Source organism: Sceloporus occidentalis, unplaced genomic scaffold, assembly GCF_023333645.1.
Source record: "Sceloporus occidentalis isolate IW3139 unplaced genomic scaffold, rSceOcc1.0.p SCAF_3, whole genome shotgun sequence".
Taxonomy (NCBI): Eukaryota; Metazoa; Chordata; class Lepidosauria; order Squamata; family Phrynosomatidae; genus Sceloporus; species Sceloporus occidentalis.
This window is the reverse complement of record NW_028316983.1, coordinates 6,186,701-6,201,727: the sequence shown is the minus strand read 5'-3', so window position 1 is coordinate 6,201,727 and position 15,027 is coordinate 6,186,701. Positions and strand designations below refer to the sequence as shown.

At 42.7% G+C, this 15,027-nt stretch overlaps 1 protein-coding gene across 4 annotated transcripts; it reads right to left on the bottom strand.

The window, feature by feature from the left end:
- Positions 1–4: 4 nt before the first annotated feature.
- FNDC11 (fibronectin type III domain containing 11) lies at positions 5–6,563 on the bottom strand. 4 transcript variants are annotated; one of them, XM_089518453.1, is made up of 2 exons: positions 6,430–6,563; positions 5–1,015 (listed from the first exon to the last, which is right to left on the bottom strand). In XM_089518453.1, the coding sequence occupies exons 1-2, from the start codon at positions 6,536–6,538 to the stop codon at positions 78–80; spliced, it is 1,047 nt and encodes a 348-aa protein (XP_089374579.1). In that variant the 5' UTR covers positions 6,539–6,563; the 3' UTR covers positions 5–77. The 4 variants fall into 4 exon arrangements, with proteins under 4 accessions (XP_089374579.1, XP_089374580.1, XP_089374582.1 ...); XM_089518454.1 differs by having other exon boundaries at positions 5–1,020; positions 6,430–6,540; XM_089518456.1 differs by lacking the exon at positions 6,430–6,563 and adding an exon at positions 6,140–6,275 and having other exon boundaries at positions 5–1,020.
- Between the last annotated feature and the right edge of the window lie 8,464 nt (positions 6,564–15,027).

Here is a 15,027-nt window from a genome sequence, read left to right as displayed (position 1 = left end):
CAAAAACATTAAAAATAAGTTTTTAATTTGACTCATTTTACATTCCTTGTGAATTGCTAAGATGGGAAAGTCAGGGTTCAGACATGGCACTCCATTTCTTCTTCAAGGTACGGTTTGGTCTTAAGCAGTACAGAATCATGCCATTGTTCATAAACAAGTGTGTAAGTCTCTGCTCTTTTGACGCTGAACCTATACAAACGGTCAGGCAGGAGGTTGTGGATTTCACATGTGTTTGAGGTGACGGGCATGATTCCACAGTGGACTCGCTCTTGGGGCGTTCTGGGCTCCAGCAGCTTAAAGCGGAGCTCGTACTGTTCGAATTGTGGCTGCTGGCTAGTAACAAACCATTTGAGACTCACCCAGTCTTCGTGGGCCACCGACTCCCGTCGATCAAACATCACTGGCATTTTTGTGCTAAGGACGAGTCTGATGTGTGGGATTTTGGTAATCCCAACATCTGATATCAGACGGTGCTTGACGTATAACCTTCCAGGTACCAACACAGCAAGGAAATAATCCATCTGCTCAGAGAGACTCGCCACCCTTTGTCTAATAGTGTCCCACCTGGAGAGGAAAGTCATCATGTCATAGGTCTCCAGGAAGTGGACCAGCTCCTCCCGACCCTTCTCCAGCTCTTCTAACAGGTCAGACAGAAGCAGCAGCTGGATTTTGGTTTGGATGGTCCCCACTTTCTTCATCCTCTGGAACCTCCAGGGGTCTATCAGTTGAAACATGGTGGTGGGCAGCATCAGATGGTTTTGATCCCCCAGTGCCAAGTGCTTCGGCAGGATTTCAATGTAATAGGAGCATTTTTTGAGAAGCTCAATCCGCTTGTGGTGGCGTTTGAGCAGGTGGAGGCTTAAGTCGGAGTTCAGGAATTCCAGCACGACGTTCTTTCTTTCCACGTACCTCCTCCAAGCTTCATTCTCCTGCTCCTCATCACTGTACACCACTGTCTGGAGGTTGGATCCTAACTTGTTCAAATAAACGTCAATAGTTCCAATGTTTCTCATGCCTGGGCTGGGGAAAAAAATAAAGGGGAAAAAAGACCAAAGGAAAGCCAGTCAGTTGCAAGGTGGTCATGAAGGTGAACTCTAATTCCCACTTACTTTATTGTCTGAAGCTTGGAGTCAATTTCAGCTAAACAGGGAAACCTCATGTTCCTTTGCTCTGAAGTTCCTGCTCTGCCCTTCCCTTGCAGCCTCTCACCACAAATTCCTCCTGCTCACCTTCTTTTCCTGAAATTCGTCTTGACTATTCCCTAATGGAATCCTATTTCCCTAGTCCACACAAGTTCTAGTAGTTGACTCCAGCCCATACCTCCTGCTTTACCAGGTCCCTGCTCACTTCCTATGTTTGGTCTTTGTCTCCTGCAACTGCCTGATGAGTCATATCCTTGCTTTGTGTGTCACTTGAAGTGATTGCCATAGAGAGACTCAGCCAATGGTTGAAGGAATGGCTCTTGCAAGCACTGTTCAGATCAGAATTGTTGGCACTAACAGCAGGATTCCACTCTCATCACTAAGGTAGAAAGGGCAGGGCCTTGGGATCTCAGGATGGGATGGGGATTTGGCCCATGGCCCAGTGGTTCTCCCATTCTTTGCCCTTAAATCATTCATCCTTCTGATTCTCTATATGACAGGAATGGAGAACATTTGACCTTCCTGGGTTTTTCAACTACAGTCCCCAGAAACACTTGCCATCAAAGCCAATGGTAAGATATGAGAGAGGGATTCCAAAGCACCTGAATGGCCAAAAAGTTTCCTATGCGATATGATCTGAACAGTTCCGGCAATGATTAAACCAAGCTATAGAAAACCTTCCCCTATTTTGATGTCTTTATCACCAGGTTTAAAGTTATGCAAATTTCCTATAACCATTTTTTTCTTAATGTTAAGCTGTAACCCTGAGATAATACATGTACAGTGGATCCTTGTTATATGCTGGGGTTTGGTTCCAAGATCCCCCGTGTATAACAAAATCCGTGTATGCTCAAGTCCCATTAAGTATAATGGCATAGCAAAATGGTGTCCCTAATAAAAAATGGAACATCAAGGTAAATTTATACTTTTTTGGAACATTTTCAAACCGTGTATGCTTGAATCCGTGTATAAAAAATCTGTGTATAAGAAGGGCCGACTGTAGATCAGACTGGAGACTCCCCCAAAGCATTCTATACACTCACTAAGAAGTAAGTATAGTAAGTTCAGTTCAACACCAGAGATTCTTAAGGGAAAAGGCTGTTCTGCCAATAGACAAAGAGTGACCATTGGGGATCCAGCAGCTGAACCAAGGGAAATGAAGAATGAATTCTTCTGGCATTGTGGCATTCCAGAACATCATCAACACTTCCACCATCATCATATCCCTAGGTGCACATATAATGTAGGCTGTATTTAATTGCTAGACACAGAGTATAATACTGAGGTGAACAAACCCAGCAAAGTCAGAAGGTAACACAGCAGAGTGGGGTATCCCAGCTTGACGACAGAAACTCACTGAGTGACCTTGGGCAAGTCACACTCTCTTAGCCTCAGGACGGCAAAAGCAAACCTCTGAAGAAACCTGTCAAGAAAATCCCATGATAGGTTTGCTTTAGGATCACCATAAGTTGGAAGCGACTTGAAGGAAAAGAACAACTGCAGAGTGGGCAAAACTAGTAATGTGGACAGGGAATGATAGATGGGTATGAGGTGACCAAGAACCAAGAAATGATGGAAGGCGGATTCATGGGTATGTGTTGCACGGCAGAACCTTCAAGTTGATCCTGACTTATGGTGATCCATGAGGCAAATTGCTCACAGGGTTTGCTTAGCGAGATTTGTTCAGAGATTTGCTTGGCGAGTTTGTTCGGTATTTCCCCTGAGACTGAGAGAGTGTGACTTGCTCAAGGTGGGTTTCCATGACCAAGCGGAGACCTGAATCCTGGTCTCCAGATTACTAGTATTAACACTCAAACCACTACACCACACTGGCTCTCATCCTAGTGATATAGAAGCTCAAAAAATGTTCACATTAAAACATTACTGTCAGTGAAAAATATGACCTAAGTGGTCGCTTTCTGCATGGGCATTACTAACTCAAAGATGTTATGCACTTATGCTCAATACCCCACTGCTCTTAGCTAGGCTTCATTCCATATAAACAGATGCAACAGCAGTCTACTTGAGCTTTTGCTAGTTGCTTTCTGCTAACTACAAAGCCATGCAAGAGGAATGAAGGAAGGGAAAGCCAGAGACATCTGTAAATGATGTCCACAAAAAAAGTAAACCAGGGGAAAGAGACTGTGCAGTCGTTCAGTGTCTTTCTCAGCTTTTTTCCTCATCTCCTCAACCATTAGGTCTAGAGAAATTTTTCCTTTTAAAAATACAAAGGTAGGATAATTTGGAATTGGTATACATGTTGGATGCTATACAGCTTGGGTCCAGGCTATTTGAAGGACCGTATCTCCCTGTATGAGCCGACTAGAGTATTGAGATCATCCGGAGAGGCCCTTTTCTCTGTTCTACCACCCTCTCAGGTGTGTTTGGCTGCTCCCAAGCTTTGCAACTCTCTCCCTAGAGAGGCCAGGATGGCCCCATCCGTACTGTCCTTCCGGCGGCAGATGAAGACATTCTTGTGCCGGCAGGCCTTTGCTAACTGATAAGGGCTAGGAATGTTGTCCTAATGAAATTTTTAAGGTTTGTATTTTTAATACAATCTATTTTAATTCATAACCATTTTAACTTTTTAAATGTTTTTTTAAAATTGTATTTATACATTTTAATGTTGTATTGTTTTTAAATTGTATTGCTTTAAATCTGGCTTGAGTACCTATGTTATGAGAAAGAAAGGATATAAGAAAATAAAATCATAAAAATAAAATAATGATACTATACGTTAGTAAACCAGTCTTCATGATATAAGCAGGCAAGTGGAAATGAGGAAATAACTTTGTATGTGTACCCCCAAATTTCACCTGTATATATGATGTACAACTGTGTGATAAACATAATAACAATAATAATTAATTATTAATAATAAAATATTTATTTGTATCCTGCCTCTCCCTTTTTGAGGATTGAGGTGGGATATACCCTACATATATATATATATATATATATTATTATTATTATTATTATTATTATATAGGTGCAGAAATAATCTAGTTTGATAGTTTTTTGTGGGTGCCGGCCATGAAAGCCTTCGACTTCACAAATCCAGTTTGCGACGCTTTAACTTCCCTGGTTCAATGCTAGGGAATTCTGGGAATTGTTTATTGTAGCACCAGAGCTCTCTAACAGAGAAGGCTAAATGTCTCACAAAACTACATAGAGAGATCTTGTAGCACCTTTGAGACTAACTGAAACGGAGAAATTGGCAGCATGAGCTTTCATAGACTTCAGTCTATTTCCTCAGATGTCTACGGAAGCTCATACTGCCAATTTCTTTCTTTCAGTTAGTCTCAAAGGTATGACAAGATCTCCCTACGTACTGATTCAACAGACTGACACGGCCATATCTTTGAATTCAGTTACAAAACTATAGTCCCCAGAATTCCCTAACGCTGAGCCAGGGCAGTTAAAGCGGTCTCAGACTGGATTATTTCTGCAGTGTGTTTTGGACTAAAGAAATCCTGGCTCCCAGTTTGCAAGACCTGAACAGGGCTACTAATAACAGGGTCCCTTGGAGGTCTCCCTTTCACAATTTTCAAACAATTAGCTGTGTTAGTTTCTTGCAGCATAAAAAGGAGGAAGGGAGCAAAGGGGGGGGAGGGAGAAATATGGCAGCACCTTTAAGACTAACAGGTTTTTATTTTAGCATAAGTTTTTGTGAATATATACCCAGTTTTTCAGATGCTGTGCCATGGGCTGCTGGTGGGCACAGAGTCAAATCAAAGTGGATTTGATGGCACGTGACAACAGCAAACTATCCTTATAACCTTTAAAGAGGGGCCACTATTACAATTTCATTTTGTAGATCATGGCAACCTTTGTGTAAAGTACCTTCAGGTTCATAGTTCAGGCCCTTCGCCACTTGATATTAATCGCTGTTGTGCAAGAGCTAAGAACACCAAAGCTTGCTTACGGATAAATTTAGGGCGAAGATGCTCCATGTTAGTTTTAAAAAATTAATACAGGTTGAGTTTCCCTTACCCCAAATTCCAGAATTTGAACTATTCCAAACTCCAAAATTGTCCACATGAGTGGCTAATAAAGTGACACCACTGCTTTCTGATGATTCAGTGTTCGCACACTTTTTTTCCATGCACAAAAAGTATTAAAAATACTGTGTATAAAATTATCTTCAGGGAATTTGTATAAGCTGTACGTGAAACATGATTTCAAGTTTAGACTGGGGCCCCATCTGCAAGAAATGCCGTGATGTATATGTCTAAATATTCCCAAATATACACACTAACAATGTCAGTGGTGCGCTTGTGGATGAAGCATTGTATGTGCCCATGTAGAGAGTATCCTGATGTTGAGATGGATAATCTCTTTTGCTGAAGTTTGTATCTATTGCTCCGGGTCCCAGTCTCTGGAGCATCAGAAAACAAGCTTGCTCCCTCCTCAATATGACATCCCTTCAAGTATTTAAACAGGGCTATCATATCGCCTCTTAACCTTCTCTTATCCAGGATAAACATACCCATCATATATTATTTATATCAACCTGGATTATTTCTGCAGTGTGGATGCAGGTGTGTGTGTGTGTGTGTGTGTAATTTTTATTAACCTGGATTATTACTGCAGCATGGATGCAGGTTTACTAACCTGGATTATTTCTGCAGTGTGGGTTTCTGTAGTGTGGGTGCAGGCATAAAGATTTATATCAATGTGGATTGTTTCTGCAGTGTGGATGCATATATAACATATATACTACTTATATTAACCTGGATTATTTTTGCAGTCTGGATGCATATATATATAAACCTGCATCAATGCTGCAGTAATAGTCCAGGTTGATATAAATTACACACACACACACACACACACACACGTGCATCCATGCTACAGCAATAGTCCAGTAATAGATTAACTTGGATTATTTCTGCAGTGTGGATGTAGATTTGCCAGTACTCACTCTCTCTCTCTCTCTCTCTCTCTCTCTCTCTATATATATATATATATATATATATACATACACACACACACACATATACAGACACACACATCTATCCCCTGGCAAGGACACACTGTAGGACTCTTTCTTCTTCTCCCAAGACAGCCTGTCTTCCCTTGGGCTCAGAGGCAGGGATTCTTAACCACGGTCTGGCCTTTTGGGCTTTGGCTGCAAGGTCAAGATGGCTGAGGCTCCTGGGAAGCCCCGGAGGAGGAGGAGGAGGAGGAGGAGGCGGCGGAGGGCCAGGGCCTGGGAGGAGGGCGCTCGGCCCCGCTGCTCCCCTTCTCTCGCTCCCTCCCGAGGAAGAGGAGGAGGAGGTCCTACCTGGGGCTGAGCAGGGTTGGTCCCGGGGCAGCCATTGGCTCTGGCCCCTTTGGCCAGGGCCAGGCTCCGGGGCTGCGAGTAGGCCGCGCCCGTCGCCATGGCGACGCATTGTTCCACGCGGCGGCGTTCTGGAGCCCCAGGCGCCGCCATCTTGCTCTTGTGGGGGGGGGGCGGGGGGCTGGAACTAGGGAGGCTGAGCCTAGGCCCTGGAGGGGCTGGCGGGTCTCAGGATGGGATATTGGGGGGCACATACAGGGAAAGGGGAGGGAGAGAGGTTGGGGGTCTGGAAGGGTGGCAGACCCCCCCACTCCAAGGAGATAATGGGGGAGGTATGGGGGCTGGGGGTGATATGAGGTCTTATTGGGGGGCATACACAGGGCTAGGGAGGGAAAGGGAAGAGAGAGAGGTTGGGGGGGCTGGAGGGGAAAGGAGGCTTAAATGTCTGGGTTGGCAGCCTCCCCCCCCACTCCAAGGCTATAATGGGGGAGAATATGTGGGGTGGGGTCTCAGGATGAGATATTGGGGGCCTGGGGGTGAGGTGGGTTGGTTATTGCAGGGGCATGGACAGGGCCAGGCACGGGGGGGGGGGGCAGCCAAATGAGGATAAAGATAATGAGAGGAATATGAATGGATGGATGGCCAAGGCCAGGGTATGTGTGGCAAAATGAGAATGATTATAAGAATAAGAATCAATGGGGGGACAGGGGTAAAATGAGAATCAAAAGAATGATAAGAACCATAATAGTAAGAATGAATTCCCCGCTTGGCCATGGAAAGCCACTGAGTGACTTTGGGCAAGCCACACTCTCTCAGCCTCAGAGGAAGGCAGTGGCAAACCTCCTTTGAACCAATCTTGCCAAGAAAACCCTGTGACATGTTTGCCATGAAACGACTTGAAAGCATACAAAAACAACAGTACAACATTAAAAGACGTTCACTCTTTGTTTGCCACAGAGAGGAGGCAAAATGAGAATAAGACTAATTTTAAGAATAGAAATGGATGGGCCAGGGCCCTCCTAGTCACTGCCCTTCCTCCTTGTCCCATTTCTCAGTTTGATCTTAGCATTTTGACCCCTCGGTTCTTTTAAAAAGTATTGTTAATGTTAAGAAAGATTGCAAAAATATTGTTAATGTCTAAATTTGGTTCTTTCTCTCTGCGAGTGAAGATACAGGGTATGGATTGTATTTTCTCCTCCCTTTCTCATACTGCTCACAATTCTCTGTCCGTTAGTCCAGAATGCGTTGACACAGTAATATTTGACAGATGAAGCCATCATTTTGTATCAGAGTACAGTGCTACCTCGGGTTACGAAATTAATTCGTTCCGCGGCGCCGTTCGTAACCCGATACATTTCGCAACCCGAAAAGGCTTTCCGTTAGCGCTGGAAAGCCGCTAGCCGCGCTTCGCATTTAAATTTCGCGCTGAAATGAATTTCTTAACCCGAAAAATCTTTCGTTACCCGGAACAGTTTTTTCCAATCTAACTTTTTCGTACCCCGGAAATTTCGTAACGCGATCAATTCGTATCCCGGGGTACCACTGTACTTCCAGATAAGATAATTACAGTAGTTACTTCTGTTGTATGGCTTTTGAATCTATATCAAGACTGCTTGTAATCTTTTTCGGTGCAGGAATCACTGCTTGCAGGATGCAAACACAGTTTTGGCTCCTGTCTCACAGTGTAGTGAATCCATTCATTTTCCCGCAAGAGGGCAGCAAAGACGTCTCCTTCCTCTCCAAGATCAGCTTCTTAACTGGATTTGTTTCCAGGAATCTTAGCAAGTAACTTTTCATGCAGTGTTTTCATGGCATCGGGCCCACTCAGAAAGGAAGTCACTTTTCATGCAGTGTTTTCATGGCATCGGGCCCACTCAGAAAGGAAGTCACTTTTCATGCAGTGTTTTCATGGCATCGGGCCCACTCAGAAAGGAAGTCACTTTTCATGCAGTGTTTTCATGGCATCGGGCCCACTCAGAAAGGAAGTCACTTTTCATGCAGTGTTTTCATGGCATCGGGCCCACTCAGAAAGGAAGTCACTTTTCATGCAGTGTTTTCATGGCATCGGGCCCACTCAGAAAGGAAGTCACTTTTCATGCAGTGTTTTCATGGCATCGGGCCCACTCAGAAAGGAAGTCACTTTTCATGCAGTGTTTTCATGGCATCGGGCCCACTCAGAAAGGAAGTCACTTTTCATGCAGTGTTTTCATGGCATCGGGCCCACTCAGAAAGGAAGTCACTTTTCATGCAGTGTTTTCTTGGCATCGGGCCCACTCAGAAAGGAAGTCACTTTTCATGCAGTGTTTTCATGGCATCGGGCCCACTCAGAAAGGAAGTCACTTTTCATGCAGTGTTTTCATGGCATCGGGCCCACTCAGAAAGGAAGTCACTTTTCATGCAGTGTTTTCATGGCATCGGGCCCACTCAGAAAGGAAGTCACTTTTCATGCAGTGTTTTCATGGCATCGGGCCCACTCAGAAAGGAAGTCACTTTTCATGCAGTGTTTTCATGGCATCGGGCCCACTCAGAAAGGAAGTCACTTTTCATGCAGTGTTTTCATGGCATCGGGCCCACTCAGAAAGGAAGTCACTTTTCATGCAGTGTTTTCATGGCATCGGGCCCACTCAGAAAGGAAGTCACTTTTCATGCAGTGTTTTCATGGCATCGGGCCCACTCAGAAAGGAAGTCACTTTTCATGCAGTGTTTTCATGGCATCGGGCCCACTCAGAAAGGAAGTCACTTTTCATGCAGTGTTTTCATGGCATCGGGCCCACTCAGAAAGGAAGTCACTTTTCATGCAGTGTTTTCATGGCATCGGGCCCACTCAGAAAGGAAGTCACTTTTCATGCAGTGTTTTCTTGGCATCGGGCCCACTCAGAAAGGAAGTCACTTTTCATGCAGTGTTTTCATGGCATCGGGCCCACTCAGAAAGGAAGTCACTTTTCATGCAGTGTTTTCATGGCATCGGGCCCACTCAGAAAGGAAGTCACTTTTCATGCAGTGTTTTCATGGCATCGGGCCCACTCAGAAAGGAAGTCACTTTTCATGCAGTGTTTTCATGGCATCGGGCCCACTCAGAAAGGAAGTCACTTTTCATGCAGTGTTTTCATGGCATCGGGCCCACTCAGAAAGGAAGTCACTTTTCATGCAGTGTTTTTATGGCATCAGGCCCACTCAGAAAGGAAGCAGTCGCTGGAACAAACCCTCGGCATAAATTTGAAATCTATTTCAAAATATGAAATATTTTTCAGCGATGGATTTACATGTTTAGCATTTGAAATGAGAGCAGGGTTGCCAGAGTGAAAACCAGGGACAGGCCCTGTACTTTTGTAAAAATACGTCTTCGTTAATATGTTACATGATTAAAAACCATTCTCTTTTTTAATGTATGCTTATTGGGTTATTATACAACTTACAAAACAACATACGAAACAAAATTCCTGAATTTTACAGAGAAACATATTTAAACATCAGACACTGGCATATATTTTACTTATAACCCACATATCCAATAAAATTTCCCCCTTAAACCAATCATTCAGTACCACCCTAACCCATTTTCAGCCCTTCTAAAATCGTGTTCTTTACCTAATATCTCTTCTCATTTTGTTACTTTAAAATAATAAACAGCCCTACAAGTTCACAACCTTCTTGAATTTCCCTCGCTCTTCTCTTCCTCTTCTCTCACTCAGTCTCTCTTTACTTCCCCAATTCCTTCCCTACCAGAACTTCTTTTTCATACTCTTTCCATCAAACCTTCTCTATTTCCTTCTCTTACAATTCTCCTCTCTAACCCCCTTTCTACATCCTTCCTACCTTCTGTCTACATACTTAACCATCTTCTCATCTTTAACCTTTTCTCCCTATCCGATATTCCTTTGTAGTGCTGTCTGTATTTCCCTTCCTTATTAACAATCCAATAAAATTTAATCAAACTCATCCATTCCTTTATCTTTCCATCCATTTACTTCCTTCTCTACATTCCTTGGCATTTCATTTGTAATAAATGTGTCTATATCTCTTCCAGTAATCCGCTTTCCTTACCGTGATGCCTAATTCAGTAGTTAAAGTGACTACTATTTCCTCATCTTAATCATCGTTATTCATTGTTAATTACTCTTATCTCACCGACTATTCTTGAAACCCATCTGTTGCTAAATCGGCCCATTTATGCGTCATAAATGACCTCACGTACTCCCAATCCTTTTCAAAGCTTTTTAGATTTCCATCAGACATCAATCTCGTCAATCTGTCCATTTTGGCAATATCTCAGTAACAATAATTCACATCATACACATAAAAACAAAAATAGGGTAACAGTAATAATGCCACCATCACCATCAAGGAATAAGACAACATAACAAAAATAAAAGCAACAGCACCTAACCCACATATAACACACTATCATGAATACAAAACTAACATTACAGTTATAACTATTAAAATTGATTTCCTGCTTCCCACCTTTTGACCTATGATTAATTTATTCATTATTCCAATTACAGTACTATGCACAGTGCAGTCTTAGTATGTACGTAGTTCTATTCATTATGAAATAAATTAATTTTAGCTCTCAAATCCAGTTTGTATCCTCATTTTAGCACCTGCACCTTCAATGGTTGTGTTCAAGAGGGTATTTCAGCAGGTGTTGCTTGTTACCTGGTTGTGTGTCAAGCAATACTGCTACACAGTCATTAGAAGTACAGGCTCCATTTCCAGTTTTCTTTCTGGCAGCCCTAAATGAGAGTCCCCAATTCCCATTGCTCCATCCAAATAAATTTTGCATTGATTTAAAATATTATAATTGTCGGTTAATTCAATATAATGAGATTAGGTGCATGGAAAAGGAGAGTTCTGCCTGTGGTTATTTTTTTTTAAATAATTATTTTTAAAAGTCAAAATTTAGTTGGCAAAAGACAACAACATACAAAAATACAGAAAAAAGAAAGTGTAGACTTAATACCACAACAACAACATATATATCACTATATACCAAACCCCATTCCCACCCATCCCAGTCCTCTTACCTTTCTAAGCAGACTTCCCACTCAACTCCTGTGATTGTTAAATATAGGATCTAATTAAACCTATATAATTAACCCAACTTATTATAAACCAACCTTTCTACAATTTCCTATAATTTAAAAAGAATAAAAAGAAAAAAGTGTTTATTTAAAAAATAGCCCCATCTATAATTACATAGAAAAGTATTCCTATCTAAACATTAAAACCTATAATCACATTATCTCCAGTTCTTTATTTAAACATAATTTATAAAAGGTGGTGAAGTTTGCAAATAGTTTTGTATTGAATTTCCTTTCAATAAATTGATCAATTTATCTGAGACGGCCAGATTCCATGGTTTTTCTGCCCACGCCTCAACATTTGGGATATTCCATCTGTTTCCAATACTTCCAATACCAATATTCATGCTGCAGTAATCATATAGCAAATCAAGGTACTATATTCTCTCTCTGGTTTTTTACTGAGGTTCACTTTATTTAAAATAAACAATTCTGGTCTAAGTTCTGTTTCAGATTTCAGTTTCTTATTTATCCTTTTCCCAATTTTATGCCAATACTTTCTAGCCTTATTACACCCCCACCATTAACGGCAGAAAGAACCAACGGCTTTATTACATTTCCAGCAATTACTTTTAATATGTTTATCTATTTGTGCCAATTTGCCTGGAGAGAGGTGCCACCTATGCATCACTTTGAAATAATTCTCTTTCAAATCATTACTGTTAACCATGACAGCTCAGTCTCACATCCATGATTAGAGACAATAAGAATACATTTTATTACCAGTTTTTGGGGGGCTTAAAATGTGAAAGAGCTGTTGCTTTTGTACCTGGCTTCAGTGCTTCCCCAAAATATCTGGTGGCTGCAGTTGAAAATGACCGCGGGTGAAAAATAGATCCAAGCAGTGATCCTACAGATTGTTTTATTCTTCGGTATGATTCCCTGCTTGGCCATGAAACCCACTGGGTGACCTTGGGCAAGTGACATTCTCTCAGCTTCAGGGAAAGGCAATGGCAAACCTTCTCTGAACAAATCTTGCCAAGAAAACTTGCCAAGCCTTTGTTGTTGTGTGTCATTTTTGACTTATGGGGACCCTGGGTGAACCTGTCATAGGGTTTTATTGACATGTTTCTTCAGAGGGGGTTTGCCATTGCCATCCTCTGAGGCTGAGAGAGTGTGACTTGCCCAAAGTCACCCAGTGAGCCATAAGTTTGAAGACACACAACAGGAACAACAGTGGAGGACTTGGGTTATGATGTAAGTGAATTGCCTAAGGAAAATGTCCTCACAAACCTTAGTGATTTGGAACTGGAGTTTGGAAGTTCAAATTTTAATATATTGCAGTTTTTAATGCAGTGCAGTTTAAAAGAATGGCTGGGAAATTTTCTTGTTTAAAACATTAAAATGTACTTCCTCTGCTTTATTCTTCTCTCTCTTTCCTTCTGTGTGACACACATATTTAATTTTAAGGCCGATGCAAATGCTTCCCCCACAAGAAAGTGACTAGAAACCACGTCATGGGGTAGTGATCCAGGTGGGCGTCCGTAACAGTTTATGCAGCTTATGATGCGCTTCCGCATAATTGTGTGTAAAGTCTCCATGCCAACGCTACCGGGAACAGATGCTTGTGACATGGAGACCCTCCATGCAATTGTGCCAGGGGTGAGAAGAGTTATCACGCAATGGGGGAACAATACATCCCTCCATCAAAATACAGAAGCATACAGTGTATTCTGTCACAGGATATGCTGCAATTGTATCAAACAACACTTGGTGCAGCAGTCCACATTTAATGGGCTCCAAAAGGATATTACTGTGCAAAAGGACACTGGCAAAGTACAGAGAAGGACAATTTTAATGACCAAGGGACTGGAGCCATGTCCTGATGAGGGGAAAGATGCTAATGCCTGGGTCCATTTATGTTAGAACAAGGAGTTGAACTATGGAAGGGGTGGAGGCCATTCCTTTCTTCCCCCCATAGCAGGCTGTACTGTTATATCTTCTCACTTTCAGGTGCTATTTTGGCCAATTTGGGGGCGCCTTTGCTATTTTGGGGTTTTGGGAGGTGGCTTTTAGGTAAAGTAAACCACCCAGTCTTTTGTGGGTTTTTTGGGCTATGTGGCCATGTTCTAGAAAAGTTTATTCCTGACATTTTGCCAGCATCTGGCTGGCATCTTCAGAGAACTCTTCTAGAACATGGCCACATAGCCCCCAAAATCACAAAAAACAATGGATGCCAGCCACAAAAGCCTTTGACTTCACAGTAAATCACTGCATTTGTGCCCCCCCTTGGGTGCAACAAAAATTTGGGGTATGAGTGATTCAGGAAGGGCAAAAAAATTGGAGAGAAAAATGGCCTGAAAAATTTGGAGGTTGGTTCTGGATTCTTTGACATTTCATGGACTGCAGTTTGGGTCCTTCAAGGGGCTCAGGTAGTCTGCCGGCCATAATTTGCCCATCCCTGCCTTGGAAAAAAAGGTAGTCAGAACCAGTGTGGTGTAGTGGTTTGAGAGATCATGGAGGACTGTGGGAAAGTGAGGTTGGACTTCCTGCTCATCCATGGAGACCTACTGGGTGGCCTTAGCCAGGTCACACTCTCTCAGTCTCAGAGGAAGGCAAAAAAGCAAACCCTCTGAATGCATCTTGCAAAACAAAACAAAACACAACACACCATCAAATAAGACTTACCATAAGTCAGAAACGTTGGAAGGGACATAAGAATGGCAAAAAATGGAGATAAGGAGCTAGTGTGGCATAGTGATTTGAGTGCAGAGCTACAACTCTGGAGGCCAGTGATCAGTTCCCCGCATGACCATGAAACCCACTGGGTGACCCTGGGCAAGTTACATGCTCTCAGCCTGAGAGGAAGGCAATGGCAAACCTCTGAACAAATTGTGCCAAGAAAACCTCATGATAGATTTGCCTTAAGGTTGCCGTAAGTCGGAACCGACATGAATGTAGAGAACAATGCAATAGAGATGTATTAAATGAAGCATTGGGTAGGGTAGGGTTGGGCAACTTGAAGCCTTCTAGGTGTCATTGGACTGCAGTTCCCAGCATTGCTGAAAATTAGCTGTGTTGGCTAGGAATGATGGATGTTGCACATCAGGAGGACCACAAATTGCCCACTCAGATGTAGAGAATGTTGGTGGGGAGAAGAGAGAGAGTTTCCCCCCTTTCATAATGCTAGAACCTGGAGCAAAAGCAAGGGCATCACCCATTGAAACTGAGCAATGGGAAACTCGGGGCAGATCAAAGGAAGTCTTGATGGCTGCCAACATGGACAGCTTTGAAAGAAGATTAAATAGATTTATGGTTAACTTGGGCCATCAGTGGGCACAAGTCACAATAGCTGTATGTCACTTTTTAAATTAGAGGTGTTGTGTTTCTGTATACTATGTCAGGGATGATGGGAGTTGTAGCTCTTCACCTCTGGCTCGAACTCACCACCTTGTTACGCACTGGCGCTGACCAGTTTTGGTCAGTGGTTAAAGCTTTGCTTCAAAAGCAGCAGAGTTACAGAGAATAGGCTGAAGACCCTGACAAACTCTCCAAGCCTTCTCACTCTTGCTTCCAC